General features: G+C 42.8%; 1 protein-coding gene across 1 annotated transcript in view; it reads left to right on the top strand.

Annotated features, from left to right (window-relative positions):
* The window catches only part of LOC106595568 (thyrotropin-releasing hormone-degrading ectoenzyme), a 410422-nt gene that overhangs the window by 217530 nt on the left and 168627 nt on the right, over positions 1 to 24265 (top strand). Inside the window, 1 exon segment of the mRNA XM_082978004.1 lies at positions 13523 to 13660. Within this exon segment, the coding sequence (XP_082834130.1) occupies positions 13523 to 13660 (138 nt within the window).

The following is a 24265-nucleotide window of genomic DNA, read 5'->3' on the forward strand; positions in this document are numbered from 1 at the left end:
ATTTGCGACGGTATATTATTGATGAAAATGAATTAACCCCCTTGTACAACTACCATTGTGATATTTCTTTCATCAATGGAATTTAATCGCTATGACAATAGAGATCCTGTATATTATCTGTCAACCTACTGCTTAACTGAGATGTTGCCAAGGCAACCACAACGTATGGAATATTAACAGTATCTATGGAAGACACCCCCTGTCTATTAATAGCTTAAGGATGTGTTCTAAATTACTCCCTCTTCCCCTACATACACTGAGTATACAAAACATTAGGAACACCTTCCTAATATTGAGTTGCGCTCCCTTTTGCCCCTCAGAACAGCCTCAATTCATCGTGGCATGGGACTCTGCAAGGTGTCGAAAGTGTTCGACAGGGATGCTGGCCCATGTCGACTCCAATGCTTCCCACAGTTGTGTCAAGTTGGCTGGATGTCCTTTGGGTGGTGGAACATTCTTGATACACACTGAAACTGTTAAGTGTGAAAAACCCAGCAGCGTTGCAGTTCTTAACATAAACCGGTGCACCTGGCACCTACTACCATACCCCGTTCAAAGGCACTTAAATCTTGTGTCTTAACCATTCACCCTCTGAATTGCACACATACACAATCCATGTCTAAAGGCTTAAAAATCCTTCTTTAACCTGTCTCCTCCCCTTCTTCTACACTGATTGTTGTGGATTTAGCAGGTGACTTCAATAAGGAATCATGGTTTTTACCTGGATTCACCTGGTCAGTCTATGTCATGAAAATAGCAGGTGTTCTTAATGTTTTATATTCTCAGTGTAGTGCACGTCTTTTGACCAAAGCCCCCTAGGGCTAGTGCACTACATAGGGAATAGGGTGCCATTTGGGAAGTAGCCGTAGTGTGTTATGCAGCTATGCATATTTTCCAGTCCACTTATTCTCAAGTGTTTCTGCTGTCCAAGGCTAAATAACTCCCTGACACTCAAGTATAGCTAAGAGAAGAGAGAGGAAGAGATACGACAGTCTCAGCCAATCATTTCTGTCACATTTGCATTTCCTGTGTGGCAGTTGTTTCAATCATGGGCTATATTAATGGGAAATTATCATAGTCCATCCTCTCTCTTTGTGTCCAGAACAAATTTAGAAGCATCTTTCTCTTTTACGCTCTTCCAGACTGGCAGACCCGCCAGCTAATTGCTCAGCTGCTGAATTTCTAATCACAGTTTTGCAAAAACAAAAAGTATTTCCAACTCCGTCATAGTCCCAACAAGGAGTTTTTAAATTGCAGTCAGTAAAATATTCATGGTATGGTGAATAGTTTGGACTATTGCCTTTGCATTCCTTGTGTGGAACAATCACCTAGTCAGAGTGGACCCCCTAATGTATGTCAAATGGTCTGCAGTTCTTCAGACAAAACAGAAATCAATTCAGCAGTACATTTTCTTAAAGGCACCGTGTGGAGAATAGATGATGATGACATCACTGCTAGCTGCCTAGCTTTACCGTCATTATATATATATATATATATTATTATCTCAGAAAAACAACCCATATAACTAATTCAAAACAAATACATGATCATATCCAGGCATCATCAATACACAAAACAGCCCAGTGAAACAGTGTTCCATACTTCAAAACTCTCTTTGTTCAAAAACACAACAACAATATGCTAATCATCACTTCAGTTATTCTCATCAATTTCAACTCTTTTGTCCCTTTTGTTGATGCGATGACTTTGATGCAGACAGACACAGACCGACACAGGAAGACACAGACCAGGCATCTCGTAAGATGCAACAGCTTTTTATGGAAAATAACCTCTCACAGCAGTTCTATTCACATTAGATAAGACCGTCATTAGCATGACAAAACGGAACACAATAATAGCCCAGTGTTCCAACCATAGATCACAATGATTCTAATTCTACTTCTATAGTTCTAACAGCATTGGAAGCCTTTCTCTGACTCTATGACTGCGGGCAGTGCAGTCGTGATACTGGCTTCTGTATTTGATTGGCTGATGCAGAGGTTGCTGCCTGCCCTCTCTTTTTTTTAGAGGAGGCACGATGCCGACCTCATGCTCTTGAGGAAAGAAAGTGTGTGACTCATTCTGTTTTTCATCCATTGGTAAAGTGTCTAAATCAGGAGAAAAATGTGGTCCTCTCTCTCTCTCTGCTTTGTTAACATGCAGTCCTGTTACACAGGGATAAACAAAGAGGATGACAAGAGACTTCACGTATTAATATTCACACATTCATTTTTCTAAAGTTCTCAGAAGTGGACAGTTTTCAGCAAACCCTTTACCCTTGCTGATCAGAGATAGCTCAACACTTAGTCAGACAGACAAATGTAATGTCTGCTTCCAACTCACACTCTCAAACACATATATCCCCTGAACGCAGATCACTTTCCAGCCCACTTTCCAACTCACACTCTCAAACACATATATCCCCTGAACGCAGCTCACTTTCCAGCCCACTTTCCAGCTCACACTCTCATACACATAGATCCCCTGAACGCAGCTCACTTTCCAGCCCACTTTCCAACTCACACTCTCAAACACATATATCCCCTGAACGCAGCTCACTTTCCAGCCCACTTTCCAGCTCACACTCTCATACACATAGATCCCCTGAACGCAGCTCACTTTCCAGCCCACTTTCCAACTCACACTCTCAAACACATATATCCCCTGAACGCAGATCACTTTCCAGCCCACTTTCCAACTCACACTCTCATACACATAGATCCCCTGAACGCAGCTCACTCTCCAGATCCCAATCACCTGAATTCTGATCACCTGTTCACACACCTGTATGTCATTATCACACACTATTTAGTTCAGTTCTTTACACCCCATCATTGTGAGGTATTGATTGTTTTGTTACTTCTATTTGAAGTGCTGGTTTTCCCGTATTAGTCCGCCTGTGTATGATAGTTTTTGGCCATCCTCACTAACGATGCATTTAGCCGATTCCCTGCCTGTACCTTAGCCTATCAGATTTCCTGTTATCAACCTATTGCCTGATCTCCCAGACTACGTTACTAGGCTTTTCCCTGCCTGTACTGTTGCGTTGTTGGACCCACTGCGTCTGACCTTGTACCTGCCCCTGGACCCAGCTACCTGCCCCTGGACCCAGCTACCTGCCTCCTCCTGTGTATGACCTTCTGCCTGCCCCTGGACCCAGCTACCTGCCCCTGGACCCAGCTACCTGCCTCCTCCTGTGTCTGACCTTCTGCCTGCCCCTGGACCCAGCTACCTGCCCCTGGACCCAGCTACCTGCCTCCTCCTGTGTCTGACCTTCTGCCTGCCCCTGGACCCAGCTACCTGCCTCCTCCTGTGTATGACCTTCTGCCTGCCCCTGGACCCAGCTACCTGCCTCCTCCTGTGTATGACCTTCTGCCTGCCCCTGGACCCAGCTACCTGCCTCCTCCTGTGTATGACCTTCTGCCCCTGGACCCAGCTACCTGCCTCCTCCTGTGTCTGACCTTCTGCCTGCCCCTGGACCCAGCTACCTGCCTCCTGTGGTCCTTAACAAATAAACACCTGCGCTTGAAACCAGCTCTGTCTCCCCATCGTATTGATTATGACAAACACAGGGTATCATCCAAGCACTGAGGAGTGTAGGCCTTTACACTCTATGCCAGTTTAAAATGGCAGATTTGGGCACTAATAAGCTCCGAAGTCGGAACGTAGTTGAGTACATAGTAGCATGACGTCATAGTGCAGGGTCTCTGGCTTCACAGCTCTGTATGGGGGTTTGGTCATTCTGAACGTAGAGTACATAGTAGCATGACGTCAGAGCGCAGGGTCTCTGGCTTCACAGCTCTGTATGGGGGATTGGTCGTTCTGAACGTAGAGTACATAGTAGCATGACGTCAGAACGCAGGGTCTCTGGCTTCACAGCTCTGTATGGGGGTTTGGTCGTTCTGAACGTAGAGTACATAGTAGCATGACGTCAGAGTGCAGGGTCTCTGGCTTCACAGCTCTGTATGGGGGATTGGTCGTTCTGAATGTAGAGTACATAGTAGCATGACGTCAGAACGCAGGGTCTCTGGCTTCCACAGCTCTGTATGGGGGGTTTGGTCCGTTCTGAACGTAGAGTACATAGTAGCATGACGTCATAGTGCAGGGTCTCTGGCTTCACAGCTCTGTATGGGGGTTTGGTCGTTCTGAACGTAGAGTACATAGTAGCATGACGTCAGAGTGCAGGGTCTCTGGCTTCACAGCTCTGTATGGGGGTTTGGTCGTTCTGAACGTAGAGTACATAGTAGCATGACGTCAGAGTGCAGGGTCTCTGGCTTCACAGCTCTGTATGGGGGTTTGGTTGTTCTGAACTTGAGCACCTCACACCACAAGATGTTGTGCAAATTGTTTGTTGTCTGAGTGAGGGAAAATGCTGTAAAATAAGAGAGGACTCCATGTATTCTGAAAGATGAACCATTGAGGATTGTAATACATACAGCTTTGATGTCGTCAGTGGTGGTAAAAGAACCCAATAGTCATACTTGAGTACAAGTGAAAGTCACCCAGTAAAACACTACTTGAGTAAAAATCTAAAAGTATTTGGTTTTGAATATACTTAAGTATCAAAAGTAAATGTAATTGATAAAATATACTTAAGTACCAAAAGTAATTGATAAAATATACATAATTATCAAAAGTAAAAGTCTACATCATTTAAAATTCCTTTTAAGTAAACCAGACGGCACCATTTTCTTGTTTTTAATTTACGGATAGCCAGCGGCACATTCCAACACTCAGACATCATTTACAACAAAGCATGTGTGTTTAGTGAGTCCACCAGATCAGAGGCAGCAGATAACCAGGGATGTTCTCTTGATAAGTGTGTGAATTGGACCATTTTCCTGTCCTGCTGAGCATTCAAAATGTAACGAGTACTTTTAGGTGTCAGGGAAAATGTATGGAGTAAGAAGTACATCATTTTCTTTAGGAATGTAGTGAAATAAAAGTAAAAGTTGTCCAAAATATAAATAGTAAAGTAAAGTACAGATACCAACAAAAAAAACGACTTAAGTAGTACTTTAAAGTATTTTTACTTAAGTACTTTACACCACTGGATGTCACACAAGCAAGCCAAACACCTGTGAGTCCAAATGTGCAGTTCACATTTCCATATCATACAACTGATGTCATGTACACTGTCTACATTTATCATCACCATGTTTGATGTACAGTTACCAGGTGACATGGGGTCACACCCTGGGTTGTTGTGAACAGAATGAGTCTGTTTGATGTACAGTTACCAGGTGACATGGGGTCACACCCTGGGTTGTTGTGAACAGAATGAGTATGTTTGATTTACAGTTACCAGGTGACATGGGATCACACCCTGGGTTGTTGTGAACACAATGAGTCTGTTTGATTTACAGTTACCAGGTGACATGGGATCACACCCTGGGTTGTTGTGAACAGAATGAGTCTGTTTGATTTACAGTTACCAGGTGACATGGGATCACACCCTGGGTTGTTGTGAACAGAATGAGTCTGTTTGATTTACAGTTACCAGGTGACATGGGATCACACCCTGGGTTGTTGTGAACAGAATGAGTCTGTTTGATGTACAGTTACCAGGTGACATGGGGTCACACCCTGGGTTGTTGTGAACAGAATGAGTCTGTTTGATTTACAGTTACCAGGTGACATGGGATCACACCCTGGGTTGTTGTGAACAGAATGAGTTTATGTTTGTTTATTGTGATGAAAGTTTATCGTGGCACACAGACCTGAATGCAGTCATGACTCCTTTCTATCCACACCACAGTTATGATCTGTCTCTCTGAATTGCCTTGTGAAAGTCTAACACTGTAAGATCATATTTTATAACTTAGCTAGTCATGTTGGCAATAGAACAACTGTTTCTCTCTCTGTCTGTATCTCTCTCTCTGTCTGTATCTCTCTCTCTGTCTGTATCTCTCTCTCTGTCTGTATCTCTCTCTCTGTCTGTATCTCTCTCTCTGTCTGTATCTCTCTGTCTCTCTCTCTGTCTGTATCTCTCTCTCTGTCTGTATCTCTCTCTCTCTGTCTGTATCTCTCTCTCTGTCTGTATCTCTCTCTCTCTCTGTATCTCTCTCTCTCTGTCTGTATCTCTCTCTCTGTCTGTATCTCTCTCTCTGTATCTCTCTCTCTCTGTCTGTATCTCTCTCTCTGTCTGTTTCTCTCTCTCTGTCTGTATCTCTCTCTCTGTCTGTATCTCTCTCTCTGTATGTTTCTCTCTGTCTCTCTCTCTGTCTGTATCTCTCTCTCTGTCTGTATCTCTCTCTCTCTGTCTGTAGCTCTCTCTCTGTCTGTATCTCTCTCTCTCTCTGTATCTCTCTCTCTCTGTCTGTATCTCTCTCTCTGTCTGTATCTCTCTCTCTGTCTGTATCTCTCTCTCTGTCTGTATCTCTCTCTCTCTGTCTGTATCTCTCTCTCTGTCTGTATCTCTCTCTCTGTCTGTATCTCTCTCTCTCTGTCTGTATCTCTCTCTCTGTCTGTTTCTCTCTCTCTGTCTGTATCTCTCTCTGTCTGTATCTCTCTCTCTGTCTGTATCTCTCTCTCTGTCTGTTTCTCTCTCTCTGTCTGTATCTCTCTCTCTGTCTGTATCTCTCTCTCTGTCTGTATCTCTCTCTCTCTCTGTCTGTTTCTCTCTCTCTCTGTCTGTATCTCTCTCTCTCTGTATCTCTCTCTCTCTGTCTGTTTCTCTCTCTCTCTGTCTGTATCTCTCTCTCCTGTCTGTATCTCTCTCTCTGTCTGTATCTCTCTCTCTGTCTGTATCTCTCTCTCTCTGTCTGTATCTCTCTCTCTGTCTGTTTCTCTCTCTGTCTGTTTCTCTCTCTCTGTCTGTATCTCTCTCTCTGTCTGTATCTCTCTCTCTGTCTGTATCTCTCTCTCTGTCTGTATCTCTCTCTGTTTCTCTCTCTGTCTGTTTCTCTCTTTGTTTCTCTCTGTGTCTCTCTCTACTAGACAGTCTGCTGAGGAACGCCTCATTAGAAGGAAAGAATTGGTTGTGTCCCAAATGACAACCTGTACCCTTTATAGTGCACTACTTTTGACACGCTCTGGTCAAACATAATGCAATATAGGGATTAGGATGCGATTTGGGACACAGGCACTGCCTTCCTGAGGTGTAAGACCTGTGCAGGCAGATGGTGTGTATGTGTGTGTGTGTGGGGCACAGTCCTGAGCGGCCAGCGGCCCAGTGCTGAGGTAGCAGTCTTAATACAGTGGCAGGGCAGAGAGAGAGAATAACCCAGATGAAATATGATCAGGACTGAAGCTCATGTTGAGGACACACATGGTCCAGATGAAGGGTTCTGTTAACTCATTTCATAGAGCTCTCATGTGACTTACATGACATCCACACTTCCTTAGCTAGTCAACACTGTCCCTCGCTCTCTCTGTCTCTCTCTCGCTCTCTCTCTCTCTGTCCCTCTCTCGTCTCTCTCTCTCTCTCTCTCTCTCTCTCTCTATTCTCTCTCTACTTGTATATATCTCTCCTTCCTCATTCTCTCTCTCTCTCTCACTTTCTCCCTCCCTCCCCTCCCTCCCTCCCTCCCCTCCCTCCCTCCCTCCCTCCCTCCCTCCCTCCCCTCCCTCCCTCCTCAATGTCTTTTCCTGGACAGATAATATAACTTCAGATAGAGTTGACTGAGCGAGAGGGTCCAGACAATATCAAGACGTTGCACTCTTCACTCCAGATGTTGCTAGTAGCAACGCGCATGCCCGGGGGGGGGGGGGGCAAAATCCACTTGACACTTAAATCTTGCTGGATTGATTACTTTCATTTTACTCCTGCGATTCTTTCATAGTCTTTGCTTGTGCCTGTCGTTTTTTTTCTCCAGTTAACGTTACAACCGCGTAAATGTTTGTAAAGACCTGTCAACCACATCCTGGTAATGGCTGAAATGGGCTCAGTGGAATACATAGGCTATAAGAACGCTAAAGATTCATCAACACTTGCAGTACATCACAAGAAAGAGAAGAAACATAACTTTATTTTGATGGGTGATCGTTTTTGTTTTTGTGAAATTGAATCTAGAGCCAAGCGTGTCGATTTTAAAACCAAGGGTTTCTTTCTATTGACACACTTGTTGAATTATGCAAGAGAACGTGACAGCAACAATAATTAATGAGGCAGTCTAGAAAGTACATGTGAGTGCAGGTAGGACTAGACAGTACATGTGAGTGCAGGTAGGACTAGACACTACATGTGAGTGCAGGTATGTCTAGACACTACATGTGAGTGCAGGTAGGTCTAGACAGTACATGTGAGTGCAGGTAGGTCTAGACAGTACATGTGAGTGCAGGTAGGTCTAGACAGTACACGTGAGTGCAGGTAGGTCTAGACAGTACATGTGAGTGCAGGTAGGACTAGACAGTACATGTGAGTGCAGGTAGGACTAGACAGTACATGTGAGTGCAGGTAGTACTAGACAGTACATGTGAGTGCAGGTAGGTCTAGACAGTATATTTTAGTGCAGGTAGGACTAGACAGTATATTTTAGTGCAGGTAGGTCTAGACAGTATATTTTAGTGCAGGTAGGTGTAGACAGTACATGTGTGTGCAGGTAGTTCTAGACAGTATATTTTAGTGCAGGTAGGTCTAGACAGTATATTTTAGTGCAGGTAGGTCTAGACAGTATATTTTAGTGCAGGTAGGTCTAGACAGTATATTTTAGTGCAGGTAGGACTAGACAGTACATGTGAGTGCAGGTAGGTCTAGACACTACATGTGAGTGCAGGTAGGACTAGACAGTACATGTGAGTACAGGTAGGTCTAGACAGTACATGTGAGTGCAGGTAGGTCTAGACAGTATATTTTAGTGCAGGTAGGACTAGACAGTACATGTGAGTGCAGGTAGGTCTAGACAGTACATGTGAGTGCAGGTAGGTCTAGACAGTATATTTTAGTGCAGGTAGGTCTAGACAGTATATTTTAGTGCAGGTAGGTCTAGACAGTATATTTTAGTGCAGGTAGGACTAGACAGTATATTTTAGTGCAGGTAGGTCTAGACAGTATATTTTAGTGCAGGTAGATCTAGACAGTATATTTTAGTGCAGGTAGGTCTAGACAGTATATTTTAGTGCAGGTAGATCTAGACAGTATATTTTAGTGCAGGTAGGTCTAGACAGTATATTTTAGTGCAGGTAGGTCTAGACAGTATATTTTAGTGCAGGTAGGACTAGACAGTATATTTTAGTGCAGGTAGATCTAGACAGTATATTTTAGTGCAGGTAGGTCTAGACAGTATATTTTAGTGCAGGTAGGTCTAGACAGTATATTTTAGTGCAGGTAGATCTAGACAGTATATTTTAGTGCAGGTAGGTCTAGACAGTATATTTTAGTGCAGGTAGGTCTAGACAGAGCAAGTGTTTTGGTGGTTCCAGCCTTGTTCCACCCCTTTATGTTAATTGTTTCATATATGCAAATATACCCAGTGTATTTATGCAAATGAGGCACATTTAATTTTAACCTGATACACTAACAAAATGTATATATGACTGCATTCTCAGAAAAATAATAAGTGACATTTGAAAATAAATAGAATACCTGAATTCCCACCACAATACCTGAACTACATGAATTATTTATCCACTCCAGTAAAATGTTTTATGTGCTAATAATTCAGTCAGCATCTTATTGATTATACAAATTCTAAAAGTGTGAAGTATCTTCATCCATTGTCCAACTTGCATTTATTACAATGTTTTTTAAAATCCTTTACGAGTTTTGACTGTTTCTACCGCTACGCATTTTATCTATTGAACCTTTATTTAACTGGGCAAGTTAGTTAAGAACAAATTATTATTTACAATGACGGCCTACCCCGGCCAAACTCGGACGACGCTGGGTCAATTGCGCGCTGCTCTATGGGACTCCCAATCACGGCCGGTTATGATACAGCCTCTGTAGTGATGGGTCTGTAGTGATGCCTCTAGCACTGAGGTGCAGTGTCTTAGACCTCTGTGATACAGCCTGGAATCGAACCAGGGTCTGTAGTGACACCTCTAGCACTGAGGTGCAGTGTCTTAGACCGCTGGGCCACTCGCGAGCCATGACATCTCACTCATACTTAAATTTGTCCAGCCAGGAATACAGACAGAATATAAACTCTAAACGTATTCCTCAAACATAAAATAACTGCTGCTTTGCCATAGTGATTGACTGCAATAATTAAGTCAATATTATTGTTTACTCACGTAAGGCAACAGACATTGTTATTATCTGCGTCCCAAATGACACCCTATTCCCTATATGGTGGACTACTTTTTTCCATTATTATTAACTGGTTACAGCATCCCTTCTATATTGTAATCAAAAGAATATTGAGTACTTAATGTCTTTGAAAGACTTCAAAACAAAACACTGAAAGCTGCCCCTGGCATTATCAAAGGGTAATTATATCTTACCTAGTGTTGTGGACATTTCTATTAGAAGGTAATTTCACTCAAATGTGCTTTGTGTTGCTTTTGAATAATGGTCAACTCCTGAATAAGAATCAAATTGTTTGTTTGTTCCATTGAGAGATGTTTTGTTATTGTTTCATCGATAGATGGAGAGATGGCACACAGCAATGATTTTCCGGCCAACATTTATTTCCATAGAGAATAATCTAGTTGAGCATAATTACCATAATTCAGTATTACATTATCAATGTTTAATTACTTTTTTAATAAGAATCAACACACAATCTGGGTTGCCTTATAAGAATTCCATTAAGAGGAATATAATGTTATACAATAAGAACTCCATTAAGAGGAATATAATGTTATACAATAAGAACTCCATTAAGAGGAATATAATGTTATACAATAAGAACTCCATTAAGAGGAATATAATGTCATACAATAAGAACTCCATTAAGAGGAATATAATGTCATACAATAAGAACTCCATTAAGATTAATATAATGTCATACAATAAGAACTCCATTAAGATTAATATAATGTCATACAATAAGAACTCCATTAAGAGGAATATAATGTTATACAATAAGAACTCCATTAAGAGGAATATAATGTCATACAATAAGAACTCCATTAAGAGGAATATAATGTCATACAATAAAAACTCCGGCATCTAAGCCCATTGGGAATATAATGTCATACAATAAGAACTCCATTAAGAGGAATATAATGTCATACAATAAGAACTCCATTAAGAGGAATATAATGTCATACAATAAGAACTCCATTAAGATTAATATAATGTTATAAATAAAAAGGAATGGAGAGAAAACCACTGTGATTTACTCAGGGGCTGGATTGATCATGCAGAAACTTATTCTCTGGCAATGGAGTCGCTAATTTTTTAAAGAGAAGAAAGTACTAACGCGGCTGGCAGATGTTTTATTAAACTATATAAAGTGGATAACTGGCAATTAGCTGTTTCATAATCCTCTATGAGGAAGATGTTGCATTTATAACCGCTTCGGCTGAGACGTGACGATGTCCGCTAAGTCTCCACCTCTCCCTCCATAACACGGACGGGACAGAGAGCTTAAAATCAAACATCATTATGCACAAATCATGTCTCCCTCTCTCTCTCTCTCTCTGTCTCTTTGGTTCTCTCTCCCTCTCTCTCTGTCTACCACACTCCTCTCTCTCTCTCTCTCTCTCTCTCTCTCTCTCTCTCTCTCTCTCTCTCTCTCTCTCTCTCTCTCTCTCTCTCTCTCTCTCTCTCTTTCCCACTCTCCCGTAACATCCCAGAAGGCTGACATTAGCATCTTGCTTTTTCGGGGAAATCAATTTTCATAACAAATGAGCTATTAACTACCCAGAAGGCTGTTCTCTCCTTTTCCTTCCTGCCACCTCGTGGTGCAGTCGTGCCTCACCCTATCTGAGGGGGAGAGGTGTGAAGTGTGGGATTGTTCCATTTACCAAGACGTTTTTTCTCCTAAATGTTTGGGGTGTTAGTGCATTTCGATGAGCTCTCATCACCTTTGAATAATAATTATCTTGGATTAATGGATTATATTGGAATCAAACCTTCCTCAGACTCATTGAAAGGTATTATCCCCCATCGTCCTCAGTAGGATGAGTCCAATCATTATAAGACCCACAGGAAAATACTGTTACCTGGAACCCCCTAAGTTTACCCAAACATTACCTCAGTACATACAGTACATTTACCTAAGCTTTATAACTTTGTCTCTTTTTAACCTTTATTTAACCATGTAGTCCCATTGAAGTCAGAAGACCTCTTTATTTAACCAAGTGTGGTGGCTAATTTCTGCATTACCAAATGAGGAGAGTTACAAACTTCACACACCAGTCAGAGTTATACTTAAAACTACATCTTTAATAATAAGAGCTTTGCAAAAGCACTTGACTTTCAATGATGCACCATCTCCAATGAACCATTGAAAGTGACAACACAAAAGTACAAAGATCTTTTATAGCCAAGATACACCCCACTCAAAGTACATGACGAACCACAGATCTTAGGAACAGTTCACAAAGAAAGACTTTATATTTGAGAAAGGAGTATCCCATAGCCAGATAACATTCGCTATAAATTATCGTTCAGTTTGGTCCCTAAGACGAGGTTCTAATCTCATTCCTGGTACATCATAGTACAAAAACACCATCTCATCCAATGGCATAAATCAATTGACAACTCTAGATACTCCCATCTCAAGTAAACCCCCTCTTGACTCCACTCCTGGACAAGCTCACTGAGGGGAGTGACTTGCACACAGACATTGTGGAGACAAGTAATTGGTTCCCCATTAATCACGCCATCCCTTCACATGGTTTAAGAATAGGTAAAGACACATTCACATATGAAGACAATGTTCCATTCTGTCCTCTTCCCTTTCTGATATTCTGCATAGCACTAGGGACATGGGAAAGACAAGCCTAACCTCTCCCCTCTCTGGGCCCCAAGTGACTGAGCCCTAGCTAAGGGAAAAGTGCAACTGCCAGCATTCATTATCCAAAGGGATACATTCTAATGACAAGTATCTCACATAAGCATATTATACAAATAAAACATCTTAATTATCTATGTTACCCAACTAATTTTGATTCATCCGCCACGCAAGTAGTCCCATTGAGGTCAGAAGACCTCTTTATTTAACCAAGTAGTCCTATTGAGGTCAGAAGACCTCTTTATTTAACCAAGTAGTCCTACTGAGTTCAGAAGACCTCTTTATTTAACCAAGTAGTCCCATTGAGGTCAAAAGACCTCTTTATTTAACCAAGTAGTCCTACTGAGTTCAGAAGACCTCTTTATTTAACCAAGTAGTCCTACTGAGTTCAGAAGATCTCTTTATTTAACCAAGTAGTCCTATTGAGTTCAGAAGACCTCTTTATTTAACCAAGTAGTCCCATTGAGGTCAGAAGACCTCTTTATTTAACCAAGTAGTCCTACTGAGTTCAGAAGACCTCTTTATTTAACCAAGTAGTCCTACTGAGTTCAGAAGACCTCTTTCCAAGTGCTTCCCCGTTGTATTCGTTGTTGTTTTGCTACAGTAGTGACTGACACCTATCTCGTGTGTCATCGACCTCTCTGACCTTTGACCTCTGACCCTGTGACCCTCAGGAGAAGCAGCGTTTCCTGACTGATGTTCTCCATGAGGTGATGATGCTGGACGGTCTGGCCAGCTCCCATCCTATCTCTCAGGAGGTGTACGACGCCACGGACATAGACAGAGTGTTCGACTGGATCGCATACAAGAAGGTAGGCTATTGGTATGCCATGCACACAGGCACACCACTGTATTATTATATTCTACAGTAACACCTCAACCACACCTGTATTATTATATTCTACAGTACCACCTCAACCACACCTGTATTATTATATTCTACAGTAACACCTCAACCACACCTGTATTATTATATTCCACAGTAACACCTCACCTGTATTATTATATTCTACAGTAACACCTCAACCACACCTGTATTATTATATTCTACAGTAACACCTCAACCACACCTGTATTATTATATTCTACAGTAACACCTCAACCACACCTGTATTATTATATTCTGCAGTAACACCTCAACCACACCTGTATTATTATATTCCACAGTAACACCTCAACCACACCTGTATTATTATATTCCACAGTAACACCTCAACCACACCTGTATTATTATATTCTACAGTAACACCTCAACCACACCTGTATTATTATATTCTACAGTAACACCTCAACCACACCTGTATTATTATATTCTACAGTAACACCTCAACCACACCTGTATTATTATATTCTACAGTAACACCTCAACCACACCTGTATTATTATATTCTACAGTAACACCTCAACCACACCTGTATTATTATATTCTACAGTACCACCTCAACCACACCTGTATTATTATATTCTACAGTAACACCTCAACCACACCTGTATTATTATATTCTACAGTAACACCTCAACCACACCTGTATTATTATATTCTACAGTAACACCTCAACCACACCTGTATTATTATATTCTACAGTAACACCTCAACCACACCTGTATTATTATATTCCACAGTAACACCTCAACCACACCTGTATTATTATATTCTACAGTAACACCTCAACCACACCTGTATTATTATATTCTACAGTAACACCTCAACCACACCTGCATTATTATATTCTACAGTAACACCTCAACCACACCTGTATTATTATATTCTACAGTAACACCTCAACCACACCTGTATTATTATATTCTACAGTAACACCTCAACCTCACCTGTATTATTATATTCTACAGTAACACCTCAACCACACCTGTATTATTATATTCTACAGTAACACCTCAACCACACCTGTATTATTATATTCTACAGTAACACCTCAACCACACCTGTATTATTATATTCCACAGTAACACCTCAACCACACCTGTATTATTATATTCTACAGTACCACCTCAACCACACCTGTATTATTATATTCTACAGTACCACCTCAACCACACCTGTATTATTATATTCTACAGTACCACCTCAACCACACCTGTATTATTATATTCCACAGTAACACCTCAACCACCACCCTGTATTATTATATTCTACAGTAACACCTCAACCACACCTGTATTATTATATTCCACAGTAACACCTCAACCACACCTGTATTATTATATTCTACAGTAACACCTCAACCACACCTGTATTATTATATTCCACAGTAACACCTCAACCACACCTGTATTATTATATTCTACAGTAACACCTCAAACACACCTGTATTATTATATTCTACAGTAACACCTCAACCACACCTGTATTATTATATTCCACAGTAACACCTCAACCACACCTGTATTATTATATTCCACAGTAACACCTCAACCACACCTGTATTGCATACTAAACTATGACAGCGTTTAGATTGAATTAATCTCCTGGATGTTTGATATGAACAATTTGGGTTTAATAAAATAAAATAAACTTTGCATATAAATCAGAGGGACTTTTCCTCCAAAATGAGAATGGGGTGCAGGGAGGAGAGGAAGAGAGTTGGAGGGAGGAGAAAAAAATGAGAGAGAGAGAGAGAGAGAGAGAGAGAGAGAGAGAGAGAGAGAGAGAGAGAGAGAGAGAGAGAGAGAGAGAGAGACGGCCCCTGGGGTATGATAGCACAATAAACAGCTCATCTAGGGAGCAGGCTGAATCTCAGTAATCACATCTCTCTCCAGATAAATGGTTTTATATAGCCCTGTGAAAGAAACAATGTTCATGACTGCATACCAAGCAACAGACAACAAGTGTACAGATGGAGAAAACCATGTCTCTGACCTATGAAACAGTGTTCATCACTACAGACCAATCGAATTAGATTGGTCGCGTACACACATTTTGCAGATGTTATCACAGGTGCAGTGAAATTTTCCCTGTGTTCATGTTCCTACCTAACAATACAAAATAATACACACAAATCCCCCAAAATAAAAAGAGAGGAATTCAGAAATATAGAAATATAAGAACGAGCAATGTCATTATATAGGATGGTGTTTATAGACAGTAGTTATATAGGATGGTGTGTATGGACAGCAGTTATATAGAATGGTGTGTATAGACAGTAGTTGTATAGGATGGTGTTTATAGACAGTATAGACAGTAGTTATATAGGATGGTGTGTATAGACAGTATAGACAGTAGTTGTAAAGGATGGTGTGTATAGACAGTAGTTGTATAGGATGGTGTTTATAGACAGTATAGACAGTAGTTATATAGGATGGTGTGTATAGACAGTAGTTATATAGGATGGTGTGTATAGACAGTAGTTATATAGGATGGTGTTTATAGACAGTAGTTATATAGGATGGTGTGTATAGACAGTAGTTGTATAGGATGGTGTTTATAGACAGTAGTTATATAGGATGGTGTGTATAGACAGTAGTTATATAGGATGGTGTGAACAGACAGTAGTTATATAGGATGGTGTGTATAGACAGTAGTTGTATAGGATGGTGTGTATAGACAGTAGTTATATAGGATGGTGTGTATAGACAGTAGTTATATAGGATGGTGTTTATAGACAGTATAGACAGTAGTTATATAGGATGGTGTGTATAGACAGTAGTTATATAGGATGGTGTGTATAGACAGTAGTTGTATAGGATGGTGTTTATAGACAGTATAGGCAGTAGTTATATAGGATGGTGTGTATAGACAGTAGTTATATAGGATGGTGTGTATAGACAGTAGTTATATAGGATGGTGTTTATAGACAGTAGTTATATAGGATGGTGTGTATAGACAGTAGTTATATAGGATGGTGTGTATAGACAGTAGTTATATAGGATGGTGTTTATAGACAGTAGTTATATAGGATGGTGTGTATAGACAGTAGTTATATAGGATGGTGTGTATAGACAGTAGTTATATAGGATGGTGTGTATAGACAGTAGTTATATAGGATGGTGTGAACAGACAGTAGTTATATAGGATGGTGTGTATAGACAGTAGTTGTATAGGATGGTGTGTATAGACAGTAGTTATATAGGATGGTGTGTATAGACAGTAGTTATATAGGATGGTGTTTATAGACAGTATAGACAGTAGTTATATAGGATGGTGTGTATAGACAGTAGTTATATAGGATGGTGTGTATAGACAGTAGTTATATAGGATGGTGTGTATAGACAGTAGTTGTATAGGATGGTGTTTATAGACAGTATAGGCAGTAGTTATATAGGATGGTGTGTATAGACAGTAGTTATATAGGATGGTGTGTATAGACAGTAGTTATATAGGATGGTGTTTATAGACAGTAGTTATATAGGATGGTGTGTATAGACAGTAGTTATATAGGATGGTGTGTATAGACAGTAGTTATATAGGATGGTGTGTATAGACAGTAGTTATATAGGATGGTGTGAACAGACAGTAGTTATATAGGATGGTGTGTATAGACAGTAGTTATATAGGATGGTGTGTATAGACAGTAGTTATATAGGATGGTGTGTATAAACAGTAGTTGTATAGGATGGTGTTTATAGACAGTATAGACAGTAGTTATATAGGATGGTGTGTATAGACAGTAGTTATATAGGATGGTGTGTATAGACAGTAGTATTATATGATGGTGTGTATAGACCGTAGTTATATAGGATGGTGTTTATAGACAGTAGTTATATAGGATGGTGTGTATAGACAGTAGTTATATAGGATGGTGTTTATAGACAGTAGTTATATAGGATGGTGTGTATAGACAGTAGTTGTATAGGATGGTGTTTATAGACAGTAGTTATATAGGATGGTGTGTATAGACAGTAGTTATATAGGATGGTGTGAACAGACAGTAGTTATATAGGATGGTGTGTATAGACAGTAGTTGTATAGGATGGTGTGTATAGACAGTAGTTATATAGGATGGTGTGTATAGACAGTAGTTATATAGGATGGTGTTTATAGACAGTATAGACAGTAGTTATATAGGATGGTGTGTATAGACAGTAGTTATATAGGATGGTGTGTATAGACAGTAGTTGTATAGGATGGTGTTTATAGACAGTATAGGCAGTAGTTATATAGGATGGTGTGTATAGACAGTAGTTATATAGGATGGTGTGTATAGACAGTAGTTATATAGGATGGTGTTTATAGACAGTAGTTATATAGGATGGTGTGTATAGACAGTAGTTATATAGGATGGTGTGTATAGACAGTAGTTATATAGGATGGTGTTTATAGACAGTAGTTATATAGGATGGTGTGTATAGACAGTAGTTATATAGGATGGTGTGTATAGACAGTAGTTATATAGGATGGTGTGTATAGACAGTAGTTATATAGGATGGTGTGAACAGACAGTAGTTATATAGGATGGTGTGTATAGACAGTAGTTGTATAGGATGGTGTGTATAGACAGTAGTTATATAGGATGGTGTGTATAGACAGTAGTTATATAGGATGGTGTTTATAGACAGTATAGACAGTAGTTATATAGGATGGTGTGTATAGACAGTAGTTATATAGGATGGTGTGTATAGACAGTAGTTGTATAGGATGGTGTTTATAGACAGTATAGGCAGTAGTTATATAGGATGGTGTGTATAGACAGTAGTTATATAGGATGGTGTGTATAGACAGTAGTTGTATAGGATGGTGTTTATAGACAGTATAGACAGTAGTTATATAGGATGGTGTGTATAGACAGTAGTTATATAGGATGGTGTGTATAGACAGTAGTATTATATGATGGTGTGTATAGACCGTAGTTATATAGGATGGTGTTTATAGACAGTAGTTATATAGGATGGTGTGTATGGACAGTAGTTATATAGGATGGTGTGTAGAGACAGTATAGACAGTAGTTATATAGGATGGTGTGTATAGACAGTAGTTATATAGGATGGTGTGTATAGACAGGATAGACAGTAGTATTATATGATGGTGTGTATAGACAGTATAGACAGTAGTTATATAGGATGGTGTGTATAGACAGTATAGACAGTAGTTATATAGGATGGTGTGTATGGACAGTATAGACAGTAGTTATATAGGATGGTGTGCATAGACAGTAGTTAAATCGGATGGTGTGTATGGACAGTAGTTTTATAGGATTGTGTGTATGGACAGTAGTTCAGGGTAGAGTACCAGGAGGTAGCCGGCTAGTAACGATGACTAAGGTTCAGGGTAGAGTACCGGGGGGTAGCCAGCTAGTAACGGTGACTAAGATTTAGGGTAGAGTACCGGGTGGTAGCCTGCTAGTAACGGTGACTAAGGTTCAGGGTAGAGTACCGGGTGGTAACCTGCTAGTAACCCGGGTGGTAGCCGGCTAATAACGGTGACTAAGGTTTAGGGCAGGGTAGAGTACCGGGTGGTAGCCAGCTAGTAACGGTGACTAAGGTTCAGGGTAGAGTACCGGGTGGTAGCCGGCTAGTAACGGTGACTAAGGTTCAGGGTAGAGTACCGGGTGGTAGCCGGCTAGTAACGGTGACTAAGGTTTAGGGCAGGGTAGAGTACCGGGTGGTAGCCGGCTAGTAACGGTCACTAAGGTTCAGGGTAGAGTACCGGGTGGTAGCCTGCTAGTAACGGTGACTAAGGTTCTGGGTAGAGTACCGGGTGGTAGCCTGCTAGTAACGGTGACTAAGGTTCAGGGTAGAGTACCGGGTGGTAGCCTGCTAGTAACGGTGACTAAGGTTCAGGGTAGAGTACCGGGTGGTAGCCTGCTAGTAACGGTGACTAATGTTGAGGGTAGAGTACCGGGTGGTAGCCTGCTAGTAACGGTGACTAAGGTTCAGGGTACAGTACCGGGTGGTAGCCTGCTAGTAACGGTGACTAAGGTTCAGGGTAGAGTACCGGGTGGTAGCCTGCTAGTAACGGTGACTAAGGTTCAGGGTAGAGTACCGGGTGGTAGCCTGCTAGTAACAGTGACTAAGGTTCAGGGTAGAGTACCGGGTGGTAGCCGGCTAGTAACGGTGACTAAGGTTCAGGTTAGAGTACCTGGTGGTAACCTGCTAGTAACGGTGACTAAGGTCGTGCAGGGTAGAGTACCGGGTGGTAGCCTGCTAGTAACGGTGACTAAGGTCGTGCAGGGTAGAGTACCGGGTGGTAGCCTGCTAGTAACGGGGACTAAGGTTCAGGGTAGAGTACCGGGTGGTAGCCTGCTAGTAACGGTGACTAAGGTTCAGTGTAGAGTACCGGGTGGTAGCCGGCTAGTAACGTTGACTAAGGTTCAGGGTAGAGTACCGGGTGGTAGCCGGCTAGTAACGAGGACTAAGGTTCGGGCAGGGTAGAGTACCGGGTGGTAGCCGGCTAGTAACGGTAACTAAGGTTCAGGGCAGGGTAGAGTACCGGGTGGTAGCCTGCTAGTAGCTGTAACTAAGGTTCAGGGTAGAGTACCGGGTGGTAGCCTGCTAGTAACGGTGACTAAGGTTCAGGGCAGGGTACTGGGTGGTAGCCTGCTAGTAACGGTGACTAAGGTTCAGGGTAGAGTACCGGGTGGTAGCCTGCTAGTAACGGTGACTAAGGTTCAGGGTAGAGTACCGGGTAGTAGCCTGCTAGTAACGGTGACTAAGGTTCAGGGTAGAGTACCTGGTGGTAGCCTGCTAGTAACGGTGACTAAGGTTTAGTGTAGAGTACCGGGTGGTAGCCTGCTAGTAACGGTGACTAAGGTTCAGGGTAGAAAACCGGGTGGTAGCCTGCTAGTAACGGTGACTAAGGTTCTGGGTAGAGTACCGGGTGGTAGCCTGCTAGTAACGGTGACTAAGGTTCAGGGTAGCAGTACCGGGTGGTAGCCTGCTAGTAACGGTGACTAAGGTTCAGGGTAGAGTACCGGGTGGTAGCCTGCTAGTAACGGTGACTAAGGTTGAGGGTAGAGTACCGGGTGGTAGCCTGCTAGTAACGGTGACTAAGGTTCAGGGTACAGTACCGGGTGGTAGCCTGCTAGTAACGGTGACTAAGGTTCAGGGTAGAGTACCGGGTGGTAGCCTGCTAGTAACGGTGACTAAGGTTCAGGGTAGAGTACCGGGTGGTAGCCTGCTAGTAACGGTGACTAAGGTTCAGGGTACAGTACCGGGTGGTAGCCGGCTAGTAACGGTGACTAAGGTTCAGGGTAGAGTACCGGGTGGTAGCCTGCTAGTAACGGGGACTAAGGTTCAGGGTAGAGTACCGGGTGGTAGCCTGCTAGTAACGGTGACTAAGGTTCAGGGCAGGGTAGAGTACCGGGTGGTAGCCTGCTAGTAACGGTGACTAAGGTTCAGGGTAGAGTACCGGGTGGTAGCCTGCTAGTAACGGTGACTAAGGTTCAGGGTAGAGTACCGGGTGGCAGCCGGCTAGTAACGGTGACTAAGGTTCAGGGTACAGTACCGGGTGGTAGCCTGCTAGTAACGGTGACTAAGGTTCAGGGTAGAGTACCGGGTGGTAGCCTGCTAGTAACGGTGACTAAGGTTCAGGCAGGGTAGAGTACCGGGTGGTAGCCGGCTAGTAACGGTGACTAAGGTTCAGGGCAGGGTAGAGTACCGGGTGGTAGCCTGCTAGTAACGGTGACTAAGGTTCAGGGTAGAGTACCGGGTGGTAGCCTGCTAGTAACGGTGACTAAGGTTCAGGGTAGAGTACCGGGTGGTAGCCGGCAAGTAACGGTGACTAAGGTTCAGGGTAGAGTACCGGGTGGTAGCCTGCTAGTAACGGTGACTAAGGTTCAGGGTAGAGTACCGGGTGGTAGCCTGCTAGTAACGGTGACTAAGGTTCAGGGCAGGGTAGAGTACCGGGTGGTAGCCGGCTAGTAACGGTGACTAAGGTTCAGTGCAGGGTAGAGTACCTGGTGGTAGCCTGCTAGTAACGGTGACTAAGGTTCAGGGTAGAGTACCGGGTGGTAGCCTGCTAGTAACGGTGACTAGGGTTCAGGGTAGCAGTACCGGGTGGTAGCCGGCAAGTAACGGTGACTAAGGTTCAGGGTAGAGTACCGGGTGGTAGCCTGCTAGTAACGGTGACTAAGGTTCAGGGTAGAGTACCGGGTGGTAGCCTGCTAGTAACGGTGACTAAGGTTCAGGGTAGAGTACCGGGTGGTAGCCTGCTAGTAACGGTGACTAAGGTTCAGGGTAGAGTATCGGGTGGTAGCCTGCTAGTAACGGTGACTAGGGTTCAGGGTGCAGTACCTGGTGGTAGCCGGCTAGTAACGGTGACTAAGGTTCAGGGTAGAGTACCGGGTGGTAGCCGGCTAGTAACGGTGACTAAGGTTCAGGGTAGAGTACCGGGTGGTAGCCTGCTAGTAACGGTGACTAAGGTTCAGGGTACAGTACCGGGTGGTAGCCTGCTAGTAACGGTGACTAAGGTTCGGGCAGGGTAGAGTACCGGGTGGTAGCCGGCTAGTAACGGTGACTAAGGTTCAGGGTAGAGTACCGGGTGGTAGCCTGCTAGTAACGGTGACTAAGGTTCAGGGTAGAGTATCGGGTGGTAGCCTGCTAGTAACAGTGACTAAGGTTCAGGGTAGAGTACCGGGTGGTAGCCGGCTAGTAACGGTGACTAAGGTTCAGGTTAGAGTACCTGGTGGTAACCTGCTAGTAACGGTGACTAAGGTTCAGGGCAGGGTAGAGTACCGGGTGGTAGCCGGCTAGTAACGGTGACTAAGGTTCAGGGTAGAGTACCGGGTGGTAGCCTGCTAGTAACGGTGATTAAGGTTCAGGGTAGAGTACCGGGTGGTAGCCTGCTAGTAACGGTGATTAAGGTTCAGGGTAGAGTACTGGGCGGAGGCTGGCTAGTGGTAACTGTTTAACAGTCTGATAGAAGCTGGTTTTCAGTCTCTCGGTCCCAGCTTTGATGCACCTGTAGTGTCTCCTCTGCCTTCTAGACGGTAACGGGTGAACAGGCCAAGCATTAGACAACAAGTGTACATATAGAGAAAAGAAGAGGTAGAATGACACTGGAGTTTTCCCAGCAGCAGCGCTGTCTCCCAATCCTGTTTGGTTGATTTGCGAGTATGTCATGTTCATCATTGAATAGCATTAGACACGTGCGGAGCGAATAAAATGATGAAAAAGTGGAAAAATGTCGCTGGAGTTTTCACAGCAGGACTGCCTCAGTCCTATTTAGTTGATTTGTGAGTGTCAGTCGGCATGTCTTGGTGTCTGGGCCGGACCGAGTGGCATCTCTCCCTCTAAATCTCTGAATCATCCGGTTATCGGACAGCTAGGACCAGACAGACGATAGAGATGAGATGAGACAAGAGGAGAGCCTAGCTCTTTTTAGCAGAGACTTAGGCCTGTAGATATTCCCGTGGAGTAAACATCGTCTCAGAGATGCTTCCTGTCACCACGGTCAGTCCGTCAGCTGCCTCACGTCCCAGGGCTATCAGTTTGAGCTGAGCACCGCCTTTCACCCCTGGCTGTGCCTGAGCCCTGAATCTCCTCTCCTCACCCCTCCTCGCCTCTCATCACCCCCTCTCTCTCTCCATGTCCGTCTGTGTTACCCACCTTGTCAGTCACACAACATACACCAGACAGTCTTATCTCAGACTCCTATGTCCTTTACACTCTCTCTCTGTCTCTCTCTCTCCTTCTCTCTCTCTCTCCTTCTCTCCCTCTCTCCTTTACATTCTCTCTCTGTCTCTCTCTCCCTCTCTCTCTGTCTCTCTCTCTCCTTCTCTCTCTCTCTCCTTTACACTCTCTCTCTGTCTCTCTCTCCTTCTCTGTCTCTGTCTCTCTCCCTCTGTCTCTTTCTCCATCTCTCTCTCTCTCTCTCTCTCTCTCTCTCTCTCTCTCTCTCTCTCTCTCTCTCTCTCTCTCTCACACACTCAAATGAACAACGTGATAAACATTATCAGACTCATCCTCATGTATCTTAGGATGGGCTAAAGAACCCTTTCAGTGGGATCTGGTTTATATCTGATCACATCTACAGTTTAGGACAGTAAAGAACCCTTTCAGTGGGATCTGGTTTATATCTGATCACATCTACAGTTTAGGACAGTAAAGAACCCTTTCAGTGGGATCTGGTTTATATCTGATCACGTCTACAGTTTAGGACAGCTAAAGAACCCTTTCAGTGGGATCTGGTTTATATCTGATCACGTCTACAGTTTAGGACAGTAAATAACCCTTTCAGTGGGATCTGGTTTATATCTGATCACGTCTACAGTTTAGGACAGTAAATAACCCTTTCAGTGGGATCTGGTTTATATCTGATCACGTCTACAGTTTAGGACAGTAAATAACCCTTTCAGTGGGATCTGGTTTATATCTGATCAGGTCTACAGTTTAGGACAGCTGAAGAGCCCTTTCAGTGGAATCTGGTTTATATCTGATCAGGTCTACAGTTTAGGACAGTAAATAACCCTTTCAGTGGGATCTGGTTTATATCTGATCACGTCTACAGTTTAGGACAGCTGAAG

Source organism: Salmo salar, chromosome 07, assembly GCF_965601325.2.
Source record: "Salmo salar chromosome 07, fSalSal1, whole genome shotgun sequence".
NCBI lineage: Eukaryota > Metazoa > Chordata > Actinopteri > Salmoniformes > Salmonidae > Salmo > Salmo salar.